This window comes from Carettochelys insculpta, chromosome 6, assembly GCF_033958435.1.
Source record: "Carettochelys insculpta isolate YL-2023 chromosome 6, ASM3395843v1, whole genome shotgun sequence".
Taxonomy (NCBI): Eukaryota; Metazoa; Chordata; order Testudines; family Carettochelyidae; genus Carettochelys; species Carettochelys insculpta.
In genome coordinates, this window is record NC_134142.1 from 75,147,096 (window position 1) to 75,163,440 (window position 16,345).

The 16,345-nt window shown below is 39.9% G+C and overlaps 1 protein-coding gene across 14 annotated transcripts in view; it reads right to left on the minus strand.

Moving 5' to 3' along the window:
* The window catches only part of MICAL2 (microtubule associated monooxygenase, calponin and LIM domain containing 2), a 223,200-nt gene that overhangs the window by 114,551 nt on the left and 92,304 nt on the right, over positions 1–16,345 (minus strand). For 6 of the 14 annotated variants that reach the window (XR_012645980.1, XM_074997373.1, XM_074997371.1 and 3 more), the window contains exons 15-20: positions 13,076–13,141; positions 12,083–12,229; positions 11,199–11,303; positions 8,977–9,186; positions 8,665–8,766; positions 5,233–5,361 (exon numbers count right to left, since the gene is read on the minus strand). Coding sequence is in view for 9 of the 14 variants with exons in the window: in XM_074997373.1 (XP_074853474.1) it covers positions 5,233–5,361; positions 8,665–8,766; positions 8,977–9,186; positions 11,199–11,303; positions 12,083–12,229; positions 13,076–13,141 (759 nt within the window). In the remaining 5 variants the exon portion in view is untranslated. Of the gene's footprint in view, positions 1–5,232; positions 5,362–8,664; positions 8,767–8,976; positions 9,187–11,198; positions 11,304–12,082; positions 12,230–13,023; positions 13,142–16,345 lie in introns of those variants that run through there. The other 8 variants (XM_074997364.1, XM_074997366.1, XM_074997368.1 and 5 more) reach the window with 8 other exon arrangements.

Genomic DNA, 16,345 nt, shown 5'->3' on the forward strand with positions numbered 1-16,345 from the left:
TTAATCACTTGTTTATTCTTTATTTTTATTTTTTTGCCTGACACCCTGGTCCAAACATTATTTAAGTAATACATTTATCTGAATAGGAAACATCTAAGCCTTATTTTCAGCTGGTAACTCCAGTCATATGTCTCAGGGGAAGTAGTTAATCTAAAGTACGGTAACTGCAAAGACGAACGATTGCTACATGTTTACAGGACATATGACTTTTAGGGTTTAGAGTAGCAGAAAGCTTAGGTAAGCACTATTTTCTAAAGGTCATTCTAGACTTTGGATCATCTTGATTTACATCAGAAACTATTGTTTAGATTAGTGTACACCATACTGAACTCACCACAGAAAATTTAGGGCATCAGGAGTATTCAACATTCATTTTACTAACCTTGCTGTGGCATAGTTTAAAAAAATCAATTCTCTTCCATTCCTAATAAGATGCAATACCGTATACACTTTAATTACAGGAATATGTCTTTGAAAGAAATAGGAAGGCAATTTTTCCTTAACCTCCTTTCTAGCGGCATCCTTGCCTCAAGCTTAAAATTATGTTTGAAGATGTTTTCAGCTACTATTTTGAGTAAATACTTCATCACCATTATAATTCATTACTGAAGCACATTTGTGTATTGAAGTCGGCACTTATTTAGTGCCACAATTTGGAAGAGAGATCAGCAGCACAAATCCTGAGCCCTGTAAACCCAGTGTTAATATCAATACAAACAACTCATGGCATTTAGCTACATCAGGCAAGTTCAAACATATTTTCTGGCAGCCAAACAGGCATTTTGTACCTGAAATATTATTAACCTTTGCTTATAATAAGCTTATATAAGGCTCACTGCTTATAGAAGGCCAGAAATTTGGACTGTGCTTTGTCAGAGTTAAGATACAATCCCTGCCCTGAAAAGTTTGCCATTTAAAATAGCTCAGACTTGGCAGGTTAATTGAATAGTTAACTGAACAAAGAAAGGGCATGGAGAGATTACTGGTTAGGATATCAAAGCTACAAGGATTCCAGGGGGGGAGAGGGAGATTTTAAACACTGGATTTAAACACTGGGGTGGTCTTAGTGGGAGATTCTAAATATTGGCCTTCTCTTTGGGAAAATTAATTTGTTTGAACATTAACTGGATAATCAAGAAGTGACTTTATATTTAAAAAGGGAAAATAAAACTTTGGCTGGTTTCCCAATTAATAGCAAGCAAGATAATTTGTTCTATAGGCAGACTTGCATTCCCTGTATGTCCTGTCAGGTCACTACTACAGTAGTGGCATGCTTGTCAAACATATTAGGCTATCATTAAACAATTCATTGCTATAGGATATTTCTTCAGTGAGTGCTATGCCAACAAGTAATGGTTTGAGTTCACCAGCAGTAGAATAAGAAAGGCTTAAGGTCACTTCTGTAAACAAATCTGTTGCTGTTACTGGAGGAGGGTGGTAACCTAGTGACAGACGATGCAAGAAAAGCTGAAGTACTCAATGTTGTTTTTTTTTTTGCCTCAGCCTTCATGGACAAAGACAGCTCCCACATTACGGTGCTGGACAATGAAGTATGGGAAGGTGGACGGCAGCCCTCCATGGGGAAGGAACAAGTTAAGAGCTACTTGAAAAAAAACAGATGTACACTAATCCATGAGTCTGGATTTAATGCATACAAGGGTACTGAGGGAATTGGCAGACATCATTGCCAAGCCTTTGGCCATTATCTTTGAAGACACCTGGAGATCTGGATGACTGGAAAAAGGCAAAATGTAGTCCCCATCTTTAAAAAAGGAAAGACGGACAATCCAGGGAACTATAGACCAGTCAGCCTTACCTCAGTCCCTTGGAGAATAATGGAGGGAATCCTCAACAAATACATTTTGAAGCACTTGGAAGAGGGGAAAGTGATCAGAAATAGTCAACATGGATTCACCTTGGGCAAGTCATGCCTGACCAATCTGATTAGCTTCTATGACAAGGTAACAGGCTCTGTGAACACGGGTAAGTCAGTGGATGTGATATACCTTGACATCAGCAAAGTTTTTGATACAGTCTCCCACATTTTTGCCCGTAAGTTAAGGAAGTATGGATGGGATCCATGGACTAGATGATGGACAGAAAGCTTGCTTGACAGTAGGGACCAATGGTCAGTGGTCAATGGCTCAATATCCGGATGGCGGTACGTTTCAAGCAGAGTGCTGCAAGGCTCAGTTCTGGGGCTGGTGTTGTTCAATATCTTTATTAATGACCTGGATGAGGGACTGGATTCCACCCTCAACAAGTCTGAGGATGACACAAAGCTGGGGGAGAGGTAGACAAATTGGAGGGTAGAGATAGAATCCAGAGTGATCTGGATAAATTGGAGGACTGAGCCAAAAGAAATCTGATACAGTTCAACAGGGAGAAGTGTAGAGTCCTGCGCTTGGGACAGGAGAATCCCAAAGCATTGTTATAGGCTGGGGACCAACTGGTTAAGCAGCAGAACAGCAGAAATGGACCTAGAGGTTATGGTGGATGAAAGGCTGGATATGAGTAAACAGTGTGCCCTTGTAGGCAAGAAGGCTAATGGCATATTAGGGAGCATTAGGAGGAGGATTGTGAGCAGATCTAGAGAAGTGGTTGTTCTCCTCTATTTGGCACTGGTGAGGCCGCATCTGGAATATTGTGTCCAGTTTTGGGTCTCCCCGGTATAAAAAGGATACGGATGTGCTGGAGCAGGTTCAGCGGAGGGCAACAAAAATGATTAAGGGACTGGAGTACATGACGTATGAGGAGAGGCTGAGGGATTTGGGCTTGAAGCAGGGGGCTGGACTAGATGACCTCCTGAGGTCCCTTCCAGCCCTGTGATTCTATGGTTCATTCTGTGACCTCTCTGTCTCTCAAAACAACAACAACCCAAACAATCTAATAATATTACAGAGTGGGTCGTAACTGGTTCCCATGAGTGCATGTACCTTGGAGGAAGACATGGTGCTCCTGATCAAGGAAGGAGGTCCAATATTTGACAAGCTCTCAGTTTCATTTTTGCTTGTGAACCATAAGCAAAAATTCCCCAAGGCACCATTAGAAATGTGATTTTTCTCCACATGCAATATTTAAACCATAGTTCATGAACACGCTGCCAATGACAGGCAACGTTTTGTAACTGGAGCAAGGGAGTCATGATGATGGGAGGAATAACAAGGCTGCCTCACTCTCAGGAACCTGTGCTGCTAACTGAGTGTAGGTCTGGGCCCAGCTCCCTGCTCCAGGCAATGCAGCCTGGTGCATGGGGTCATAGTCCTATTCTGGTTTCTTTCGGTCTTCCCTCCATCAGGCAGAGGATGGAGCCAGGCCAAATTTGAGTGAATGGCTTACAATGACACATCACACATGCAACACCACACACAATCTCACAACACCCAGAACAAAAAGCTGGGCCAAGCCCCACAGGATAGCAACAGCTACGGCTGAAGGACTATATTCTGTATTCTAACAAAAAAAGCCAGCAGTCATGGAGCACTTTAAAGACTAACAAAATAGTTTATTAGGCGATGAGCTTTTGTGAGACACACCCACTTCTTCCCATGAAAGCTCATCACCTAACAAATTATGGTTTGTCTTTAAAGTGCTACATCACTGCTGGTTTGTTTTGCTGAAGTAGTATAAGGCAGGCTTGCTCTTTGGCTGTGTGGGAAAGGCACCATGCATGTTCCTATGGAACAGAACACCGAGCAGTAGAATGTGTAAGGACTTGTTTACATACTGAAATTAGTCAATTGATGTTTTCAATCAAAATAGTCTGTCAAATATTTACCAAGCTCTAACAAAAGTCAGTATGACTTACTGCAGGAAACAAAAAATATTTTGGGCACAGACTGTGTTTTTGTTCTTCTATTATATCAGGCTAGTACAATCTAAACTACAGTAATGTTTAAAGTCACATAAAATCAATTTAGGATCCAACACATTTTAAGCTATAACCACTCTTTACATACAACAATAAAGTCATCAAAATACCAGTTTTAATAATAAAATTATAGATTATAATATCTAATTCAACCAACTGCTCATGAGAGGTGTTTAATAGAGATTTAAAAAAAACATGTACAGTTATGGCTCATGAAAGTTGAAGCATCTGGTCTCTGGTCTGATGTACCAGCCTCAAGGATTTCAAGCGCAGGTCAGACTTTTCAGACATGGCCCTTTCTGTTAAGGCTGCCAGCCAAAGTTCTAAAGTCAGTCGTAAGATGGGTCAAATTCCTGGTGAATTTCTACTAAAACAATTTAAGTTCCTAAAAAGTACGACTCTCTCTCTGTTACAATTCAAATTCCTGAATGTCTTTACATTCAGGCATTAATTATCCAAGCTGGATTTTGATAGTGTTCATAGAAAATGTACGACGACTTTTTTTTTTAAAATGTTTTCACCGCAGAGCTGTAAACTGAGGAAGCAGGCATTGAAAGGTTTGAGTAGATAATCTCTGATCCTCCAAACACATAGCAAATCATTTTAGGTTTTGATAAACAATGCCTTCCCAACACCCGCTTCTTAAAGTTTGTGGCAGAACCTACTGGATCCGGCCACCTCACTCTTTGTTCTCACAGTTGGTTTTAACATTTCTAGGAACTTTTTGGTTTCCCCACTTACTCTCACTACAAACCTGTTCAATAAGCTTATTTGTTCTGAGGCTTGTGATACTGTTGCCATAACCACTGAAGGAAAAATTAAGCCCTTCCCAAATATCTGGCTTGCAAAATGAGATGTCTGAAAATACCACCCAACTAAAATCTTTTCTGCATGGAGGGGAGAGAAGGAAGCTAAATCTTTTTGAGCTTACACAAATCAAAACTTTTGTTACTTCATCATTCATAGAAACTCTGTATTTGCTGGACTGTAAAGTTTAGCCAATTGACTTCAGGACACTTCATGCCTATTTCCTGCCTCTCAAGGCTGTTTTTAATCGGGAAATGTGTGCTCAAGCATTTAACTCTCAAAAAGGGAGTATGGACAAAGCACTTAAAAACAGCAGCAATTTGAGGTTAAAATTCTCAAAAATTATTGGTCTACTTAGCTTTTAATATGACTTACTTTTTATGATATTTTACTTTTATAAACATGCAGAAATTAAAAAAAAAGGTGAGCAATCTAAACCATTGACTCCAATGTGGTACACAGATTCTCCATGCAAATCCAAGCCCCTTAGCCTGAGCCAACTGTTCCATAGTTTTTAGAGCAAGTATGGATTTTACATGAAAATCTATTAATACCTTGCTAGGTTGAACAGCAGGAGAAGCAAAGGCAATAGATGAAGATGAAGAAGCTGGTGAATCATGAGCTGGAAGGCAAGAGGGAGTTGGGGTCTGATAACAGGATAGGCCTTTATTAGGTAGCTTATTCTGTACAGAGCAAAAATAAAAGAAACATTATCAGAGGGGAAAGTCACACTGACACATGTTAAGATGGAGAAATTGCACAACCATGTGTAACCCAGAGGCACTGAGACCCTTGACAGGGAGAGTGAAGTTTGCTCTAGAGCCTCAGCTAAAAGGAAATTGGCTTTTAGCTCCAGTAGTTGAGGCTTATGCCTTTAGCACCAAAAGTTTCAGGTTCGAGCCCACCTACCAACGTTACAACATGCACAAAAAGAGATTTTAAAAAAAAAAGAGCTAATACCAGTACAGTTACTTCAAAACAAAACTACACTACTCAGCCATTTCTACACCGTTCTATTACCGTTTCTGGTAATACATGGCCTGAAAGATGCTAATGAGGCATGGATGCAAATTTCCCATGCCTCGTTAGCATATGGTCACGTGATTTGGAGTCTGGAAGACCGTTCCTGCGGACTCCAAAACGCCATGTAGAAGCGCTGCCCCCAGGGGGTGTTCCGGAAGGAAGTCTTTCTTCCAGAGGCCCCTTCTTCCCAAAAATTTTTGGGAAGAAGAGGCCTCCGGAAGAAGGACTTCCTACCAGAAGCTCCCCCGGGGCTGTGCTTCTACACAGCATTTTGGAGTCTGGAAGAACCGTCTTCTGGACTCCAAATCATGTGATCGTATGCTAATGAGGCACAGGAAATTTGCATCCACACCTCATTAGCATATTTTGGGCCATGTATTATGATGCCACTTTCGAAGAAAGTGGCCTGTGTAGAAACAGCCCTCTTGTCAAATAAATATGACTTGGCGTTTTCGTAAGGTACATATTATTCAAGAGTACAGTGAAGAGTGACAGAACACAATAAGGCTATGGCTGGACTACAGCCCTTCTCTGGGATACTGGAGGTCTCGTGGAAAAGGTTTGCCATATCCAAGAAACACGTCTGCTTCTCCGAGAACACTTTCAGAAAAGAGGATGTGTTCTTTCCACATTCCTGTAAACCTCATTCTACAAGGAAGAAGGGATGTGCCAAAAGAGGTGGTTTTTCTGAAATTTAGAATCATAGAATAGAATCACAGAATCCTAAAGCTGGAAGGAACCTCAGGTGGTTGTTGAGTCCAGCCCCCTGACTAAGGAAGAATCAACTCTTACTAAATCATCCCCGCCAGAACCTTGTCAAGCTGGGACTTAAAAACCTCTAGGGATGGAAATACCACCACCTGTAGACAACCTCCCAATCTTATGAGGATTCTCACAAACAGCCACAGTCTATACCGCAGAATTACCTTTCCGTGCAACAAAGCCTACTGCCAACTTTGTCCACATATCTTTTATGGAAATACCATCACTGGACCTAACCAGGTTATTCACAGAATCACGGGCACATTCTCATGTTCCTCAACTAACATCATATATGCCATCATGTGCCAACAATGCCCAGATGCTTTGTATATTGGACAGACCTCTAACTCCCTTAGACAAAGAGTTAATGGGCACAAAACAGACATAAAAACACTCCAGATCCACAAACCAGTTAGTCAACATTTTAATGGAGTGGGCCATTCTGTTAATGACTTAACAGTTTGCATCTTACTGAAGAAAAATTCTCACCAGTCTTGAAAGGGACAGTGCCTAACTGTCTTTTATATTCAAATTTGGCACATTAACATGTGGTTTGAACCAGGATGGGAATTATCTGAGTTGCTATAGGGGCTCGTTTGCATACTTGGCTTAATCTAACTCTTAACCTCCCCCCTCACCCCTCTACTCTCTGATTTGCTCACCTTGAACATTTTTTTCTGATTTGTCCACCTTGATTACTGTTTTTGGTTCTCTGTGCCTTAAATATTGAGTCTGTTCTGGTCTGGCTATGGTCTGAAGAAGTGGGTCTGTCCCACAAAAGCTCACCTAATAAACCATTTTGCTAGTCTTTACAGTGCTACTTGACTGCTTTTTTGTTTTGATAGTATATAGACTAGCACAGCTCCCTCTCTGTTAATAAATCAACAACTGCAATAGAAATAATTTTTCTATTGGCTGAAAAATCACAAGGGCCGTGTCTACACTAGCCAAAAACTTCGAAATGGCCATGCAAATAGCCATTTCGAAGTTTACTAATGAAGCGCTGAAATACATATTCAGCGCCTGATTAGCATACGGGCGGCCGTGGCACTTCGAAATTGACGTGCCTCGCCACCATGCAGCTCATCCAGACAGGGCTGCTTTTCAAAAGGACCCTGCCTACTTCGAAGTCCCCTTATTCCTATGAGCAGATAGGAATAAGGGGACTCCGAAGTAGCTGGGGTCCTTTCGAAAAGGAGCCCTGTCTGGACGAGCCGCATCAATTTCGAAGTGCCGCGGCCGCTCGCATGCTAATGAGGCGCTGAATATGTATTTCAGCACTTCATTAGTAAACTTCAAAATGGCTATTTGCATGACCATTTCGAAGTTTTTGGCTAGTGTAGACGTAGCCAAGAGGAGGTAGTAAATTTGACAGAGGTAAATGCACAAGTTCACTGCAACATTAACCAAATGGAATATATCTCCAAGTAAGTGCATTCCATCTTGCTATGGGTTAAGCAACTTTTTATAGAATCACACACATAACTGACTTCTGACTTTGGGCTATAGCTATATTGCCCCCAAAAGAAAATATTGGGCTGTGTTTCCTCTCAATCAATAACAGCCTTAAGAATTTCTTGCACTCCCCAATTCCCCCAGTCTTAAGCCACTGTATCAGCTCCTTTCCTAGTCACCGCAGGGAAGCGGCATTAGTAATTTCTAAACAAACTCATTCACTGCATGGCAGAGAGAGGGGTTAAGAGATTTGAGTAAAATCTGGGATACTCCGGTCTGCAACAGGATAACATACACCAGGGACTTGCTGTATATTTGACAATGAGGAGTCACAGAAATCATGGCAAAACCTCCATTTCAATCAATATCCTGACTGTTCCTGGCCATAAAACAAATCCACACCGTGAACTTCTTGATCACCTTGTCACGTCATTTCTAATTATAAAGCTACTAGTATTTGAGTTCTCAAGCTACTTTTACAATGAGCTGTTTTCTAGTATTCCAGGTATGCTTAAATACTCTTATACATTAAATATCCGGTTATTCCATGTTTTTACTAAAAAGAAGGGTAGTTAAGCTATGTATATTATTAACATAATAATGAGGTGCCAGAATTGGAATTCCCTACTGGTTTAGAGCCACACAAGATGAAAAGAAGTGAAAATACAAAGTTGCTGCAAATATCTAACTTACATCTGGTCTCTTCTAAACTATTGTTTTTGCAGCTGGAAAACCTAAATATTCACCTTTGGTAAGTCCACGTATCCAAACATTGAGGAAAGATGAGCTGCTTTCTCTTTAATGTTCTTTTTATGAAATTCCCTATTTGCTATGGACTGAGCTCTCTTCTGTAGAGAAAGCCAAAAATAGGAAACAGAACAGAGACAGATTTTAGTTAGCAGTCATACAAGATAATGACAGACATTCAATAGGTATAGGGAAAGGTGGTATGTCTTAACTATTTAACAAAAGTTTGTGGAGCAGAGAATATATAGGTGCATAGAAGAATTAACCAGAACAGTTGAGAGACAGAAGTAGAAAATGAAATAGCTTGTCACCTGATTAATTTTTTCCTCCACGTGCTGAAGGCGTTTAAGAACTCCAGAAATCACAAAGGCAGCAGGACAAGTAGATGCAAGAGTTTCTGAAAGCCTGGACTGCAAGTCTGTTTTTTCTATCATTCTTGATCCCCTGGCCACACCATCAGAACCATGCAAAGACTGCTTTGGCTCTCTGACCACATGTTCAGTCCTAACTACTGCCTGAAACTGGGAAACACTTGAAATGAAAAAAAGTTGTTCTCTGTACACACACAGCCACATATGTAGCTAAGAATTTCATACAATACAGTATTCTTTAAGTTTAAAACCCTGCATGTATTAGAGTATATTACTATAAAACCCATGCATATTTCCATGCACAACAGTGGATTTGGAGTAAACTCTTTCATATCCAGCAGCACTGGGAGGTTGCCAGATATTCAGATATTCTGGATAATAGAGAGGTATGCATAACATAATACTAAAGAAAAATAAGATTATATATTAAGAAACAAAAATATATGTAAAGTACTTTACCAACAACAGTAGTATCGTACACTGTAAACTTGTACTGTATTTGCTGTACTCACTTTCACTATGCTGTACTTGTGGAAAACGTAACTAATATTTAGTTATGGCTAAAATGCCAGTTATTTGAGCGTTCCATGTGACAGAATGCTGGATATGTACATTTACTGTACATGCAGGTCTTCACATCCTCAAGTCTAGCCATCTCCCAGTCTTTATGCGTAACTCCAAATAGTGGCACTAGGAGGGGAATTTAACACATTCTCCTGTCGTGTCCTTCAGTGTTGTGCATAATTAACACAGAAAACATGCATGAAACTATCAACTATTGAAGTGTAAAAATACCTTTGAGGAACACAATTGAGTTTGCCTGATTCAAGATCTCCATTTGGAGCCTATGCACAATACATTTCAGGTTCAAAGGTTTGGTTTCTGTGGAAGTTAGAGATGGCTCCAAATATCAGACTTAAAATAGAAATGGCCTTTGAATCATAATTCACAATATGAAACCATAATTAACAATGATTCTGACATTGGTATTTTCATTAACTTGGATCTTTATTTTATAAGTGCTGGCCAAATACATTACATTAGCCAAAAAATCAATGAGCTCATATTCTATAGCAGGCATCTTTGATTTTTCTGGCATTCCAAGCATGGTCTTTTGCAACAAGGAAATGAGACAACAACCTGAATTGCATCAGAAAACATTCAGACTTTTAGAAGTACCAACCGCTATTTGAAAGGTTTTGTTTTGTTTTTTTTAAACAGCCTAATTCATTAAGGGTGTGTCTACACTAGGAACTAACTTCAAAGTTAACTCGAAAGATAGGCACTACTTTGAAGTAGCCATAAGAGAGTCTACACACGTTTTCCCTTACTTCCCAGTTAACTTTGAAGTAGGGACCCCAACTTTGAAGTCCTTACTCCATTCCCGGGAACAGACTAGTGTCCTACTTCAAAGTTTAACTTTCACGTAGGGTGTGCGTAGACTCTCAACTTCAAAGTTGCTTACTTCAAAGTTCTTTTTGTGGTATAGACACTGCCCGAGTGTTTCATCCTGTGCTACAGTGAGGTTTCTAGAACAGACCTTTACCACAAAGTTGGATAACCATTTTGCTCTTGGTTGCATGCTCATCTAAACTGAATCCCAACTCTTTTGTCAAGCCCTGAGTCATGGAGCAAACTGAACTGTTTCCAAGCGTTAAACTGAGTGAAAAAACTTCCTTAGATATAGCATTTGATCAAGGATGCAGATACATTCATATATCAGCACACTGAACACATTGCAGTATTTTCCTAGGTTGCAAAATTTGTATGTACTGCAACATATATACACAATTTCTCCATTGATGTCAATGGGAGTTTGCTTGATTAAGCACACAGAACTTTGACTCACACATTTAGGGTGCATGGAATGCTTCAACTAAATTTCTGATCTTGTCGGAAAAGTTAATGTAGCCTTGATGTTAAAGTGGGAGGTGTGTCTGATAATTCACCCTCTTAAAAATTCTCTTGGGTACTGGCATTCTAAATTGAAAAGCCCTGATTTAAGATGTCCTGGCATGCAACAGCTAAAAAGAGCTGTCATTTATATGTACAAATTCAGATATTGAGTGTTCTGGAGTCAGTTGAAGACTCTGAGTCCTGCCACAGACAGTGAAAATAATGTTAATTGTTTATAGAAGGATTGTCTCCTTATGCATTCCTACCTGACTCTTCAGTGGAGGTGAAGAATTTGGCTCCTTAGGCTTAGTAAAGCGAGGATTAGCAGGAGGATCAGAGGAAGAGAGCAGTGCTGGCTTATCTACTAGCTCCTAGTACAACATTTTGAGTTAAAATAAAAAAAAAAAGTGGAAAATCTTAGGGAAAATTGCAAGATATTTTGAAACTGACAGAAGAAAAATGGTTTAAAGGAATCCCTAAAAGGAGCTTTTTTCATAGGTCCTATGCAGCCTTTTTGGAGTCTGCCCAAATTAATGAACTGCCCTGTCTTTACAACCATACTTGGAAGTGGGCATGTGGAATGTTAAATACTTTAAACAGAGACTATGGACCTTCAAATCTGACAAGTCTTGATGAGGACACTCATCAAACTGCAACACATGTTCAATATATTCTGTTTATTTAATGACAGCAGGAGGTCTGCACATGCATCAGAAGATTAGACTCATAGTCTTGTATTTTCTATGTATTATTTACAACAAAAAATTTGCAAAGAAAAGAAAAAACTCCATTGGATCTTTTTGTCTTGAAACTGACTCTGCATTCTTTACTAACATCTTGAAAACATGAAAACTGACATGCTTTTACAAAACCTTAGCCAAAAAGCCTATGACAACTTCAAATACAAGTTCACAGCAAATTTTAAAACACAAGCATACTATATATTAGTATGCAATGGGCAGCCTGTAGACTCACCAATTAATTTCCCTCTAAATGCAATGAAAAGGAAATTTTCCACGCATATTTAAAAAAAAAAAAAAAGCTGTAAAAAAATCTCACAACAAGTAATTTTTTTTCTGAGGACTACCATTTTGTTCATGAGGAGCAATTGTTTGAATTGCAAATGTTGAATTGTACATTCATTATTCACCTGTTTCCGGAGAGATGCGTTCGGGGCATTTTCTTCAAACTTTGCCAACAGCTGCGTTGCCATTGACTTGACTTTATTTTGATTCATGCCTTCTCTGTCACCCTGATCTTGCCCAGACTTCATCCTCCGACCAGAACAACTTGAAGCCTAAAAAATATTTTTCTTAAAGTCTTAAATTGAGATTTACAGAATGATAATACATCTGATACCATCTTTATTTTGTGAGACATCTCATTATTTTAAAAGGTAACAAGTTTTACAGGGAGTAAAACTAATCATTTATATAAACAAATAGATTATTATCTTTGTAACTTGACTCTCAAGTGACAGAACCAAGGACAGAATTTACAGAAAGTGAATGGACAATGCTGATTAGAAGCCTTAAACAAAATCTAAGGCTGGGTCTACATTCGCTGTGGAAGATCAAATGATTAGGTTCAATCTTCGGGGGTGCTGTTTTGTGCATGTGCAAAACGGCACATTCCTGGGTCAGTGTCGACCCTGGAACTCCTTGCGAGCCACAAAGATTGAGGAATGCCTCTGGGAGGATCACTCCCATTGGCATTCTGCATTGGGGGCAGGGACAAATATTGACAATTTTTGGTACAGAATTGGCACTATTGCTCAGCAGCTGTAAACATTCCAGGTACGCGTAGACCCAGCCAAAAAGGAAAAGGGACTCTTGATGGAAGGAAATGCCGTTAGGAAGTTATAAAACAAAAAGTTTTAAATAAATGAGCTCAGACAAGAAAAACATCTATATATAAAGGATTCCCTAAACCACAATAGAAATTTTAAAAAATGGTCTCTTACTTTTCCTTTATAAATAATTTGGAAACATAATTTATCTTCACTACCGTGCAAGACATAAATTAAAGACTGCAAACTCCTCAGGGGCAGATTCTGGGCCTGTGTTAAATCTGCTCCTGCTACTTCATTACCTCTCTTCAGGTAGAAGATGGGGTGAACATACCAACAAGGCTTAACACCAACCTCTTCAAAGCCACCAAGGCCCTTTCGACGCCTTTTGTTCATATCATTTTCTTCTCTTCTTTCAACCTGCAACACAAAGTCAACACAGTTTGTTGATCACAACTGTATCAAGCAATATGTTAAAAATATTTGTAACCCTCTTTCACTCCTTCCTGGGTTACTCAGGAGCAGGCAGCACTCAGTTGTGTGTCCATGCGCCTGATGGGTTCAATAATAAAGAAGATCCTGAGTGTCCCAGTGGTGATGTTGGATAGTGGGGAATCCCCTTTCCACCTGATTCCTAAAGCTCTGCAAAACGGCAGTGCCTCCACTTGGCTGGCCCCTTTACACACTTAATGGTATGCCTTGGGAACTGCCAGCAAATTTATCTGTTATAATCTGGATCTAACTCCCAAACAGCAATTATGAATAGTATATGTCTAATAGACCAGACGAGAATCAACACACACCTTCACTTAGCAACTTAAGGAGACAGGGTTACAGATTAAAAATGAATGAAATGAATTAGCAATATACGCAGAAATGAATGAAACATAACTGGCACGTACACTGCCCTCTGTTCTCCCACCTCAGAGTGCAGACTTTTAATTATGACAGTTCCAGTTACCAGCTTGCATTAGCCTGTGGCGGCTGTTCACTGGCTTGCAGACACTTTGGTGAGGCTTGTGTGTGTCAGTCCAGGCAAAGCAACAAGCAGACCAGGCCCTATAACCTGGAGCTGGCCTCTGGAGCAATTTGGACAGACCTATCTCAGAACTGGAAGGAACCGTGAGAGGTCATTGAGTCCAGTCCCCTGCCCTCTTGGCAAAACCAGGCATCGTCCCCCCTGCCCCTTTTCTTTCCTCTCTTCTTTTTCTATTTGCCCCAGATCTCTAAAGGGCCCCCTCAAGGATTGAAATCACAACCCTGGGTTTAGCAGGCTAACATTCAAACCACTGAGCCAGCCCTTTAACAGAGACAGATAAAGTTCCTTCCCTGCAGGGGGTCTCATTAGCAGGCTGCAGCTCCCCAGAGCAGTTTTTAACTGGGAGAAAATTTCACACTTGCTTTGAAGCAGTTTGTTTCATCAGCCTAACTTCCCAACAATATGAGACTACCATCTTCTTTTTCAGCCCTGCCAAACAACCCCCTTTCCTTTCCAAAGCCTCATGGAAGTTGTAGTCTCTGGAACCAGAATGCCACAAACAGCAACAGCTGGAGGATCCCACGTGCAAAGGGACCTACTACATATTAAGCTTAGCAAACAGGGAAAGGGAGGTCCAGGGGTACTTTGCACAATGGAACTGGAGTCAGAAGTTTCAGGATTTTGAAGGTACTTAACTCTACCACCGACAAGCCTGTGCTTAAGTACTTTGCTGTAAACACACAAATAGTCTCATTGACTTCGGTGGGAATACTAACATACTTAAAGGTAGGTATGCATAAGTACCTTGCTGAACTGAGACTTATTACAGGACTTCGGTGGGCCTAATGGAGATGATTACATTATTTGACATCTGGAGGCTTTACCCTCCTGGTCTCAGTTGCCCTTATATAAAATTTCAAAGGTGTGTTTCAGGGATTAACAATTTAGGGAATGATTTTTAGAAGTATTTACGCTTATAAAGCACTTTGATATCCTTGGATAAAATACAAATACAAAATATAAAAAAACCTGCAATGAATTCCAAGTAAAGTCACACACACACACACACTCTCCCCTCCCATCTCTCAACATCTACCTCTCAAGTGCAAACATAGCCTTTGCCTCCTTCAAGAAAAACTGCCACCTTTATTAACAAGTTCCTTCAAACTGATTTACGGTCTCGATTCAGTAAGATATTTAAGCATCTGAGAATCCCAAATTTATTTCAACTGGGCTACTCTCATGCTTAAAACTTATTCATGCATTTAAGAAATTTACTGAATCAGAGGCTATTTAAAGAAATGGAGAGGACACTTTACCCCGACAAATGACAGTGATTTAAAACTTAAATTGGGGCTCAGTAAAATTAAGTCCTATAACTGTGGATCAACTTACACAAACAAGCAAACTGTAAGAAAAAAATCAGTTACAATGGTCACAGTTTCTGCCTGGTAAACATGTCAGTTTATGTTGTCTCTACATAATAATCAATTAAAAAAAAAGTTCAATCATTTGTATTTGTATGACTTGGAAATGAGTAATCCTCACGGCCCGTAATAAAAAGGAAAAAAAAAAATCAGTGAATACAAACATCCTTTTAATATTTTCCACAGCTTATAATGCATCATTCTAGAGTGAACTGACGTTATCTCAACCCTAACTTCTGGGCAAACACCAAAAGAAACAGATGATGGTATTTTTAATGGTGTGTCTTTCAAGTGTTGGCTCGCAGCAATCTAGTTTCACTTCCTATCTAAGCATCAAGACTGCCCAGAAAGAGTAAGCACTGTAATAGCACAATGTGTTTTGCAGAACAGTTTGCACATAAAAGCAGAGACCATACCAGAGAATGAAGGGCACAATATCATATTAACGTTGACAATTTTACACAATGGGCCGTGATAAAGTTTTTTAGAAGACCTAGACTACAAAGCAATTAATTGTTCAGTGACTCTCTGCCTGCAGACTGTGCTCATTGTCATGTAAATACCTAAAACTTGTTTTACAGTCTTGAGGAGCGTAGGAAACCTCAGTTCTTTTGAAGCACTACAGCCACTAACAGGAAAATGAAAAACATTATCCATGCTAGCATGCACTTGCAAACAAACTGCACCCACTCTAACCTCAGCCTGCAATTATCTAATCTTTCACATGCTGGCCAGGGTTAGAGGTTTCCCATCCAACTAACGACCTGTTCTAAGGAAAAGCCAGATGGTGCAGGAAGTTGATTTGACAATTCAGGGTGGCATTCCTCCTGTAAGGGCTCACCAGCCTGTTGCAAGTGTCACCTCTCCATCAAGCAACACAATATTAAGCACCTGGCTATTTGAATTTGTTAATGTGTCCCATATAAATGTTTGTAGGAAAACAGACAAAGCTACAGATATAACCATACTCTAATTTGGGAAACTATTTAATGCCTCATTACAATTCCACCATCAGTTCAAGATAGGCATAGTTTATGTAACTTTCTGTTCCAAATGGAGGGTGTACCCACACAGCAGCTGGGAGGTGTAATTTCCAGCTTTAGTAGATGTAAACAAGGTAGCTCTGCTCAAGCTAGCACATTAACATTAGCGGTACAGCTGCAGTTACCCTAGCCAGCCCAAGATGCCACCTGCATCAGTACTATTTTTAAGTGTTGT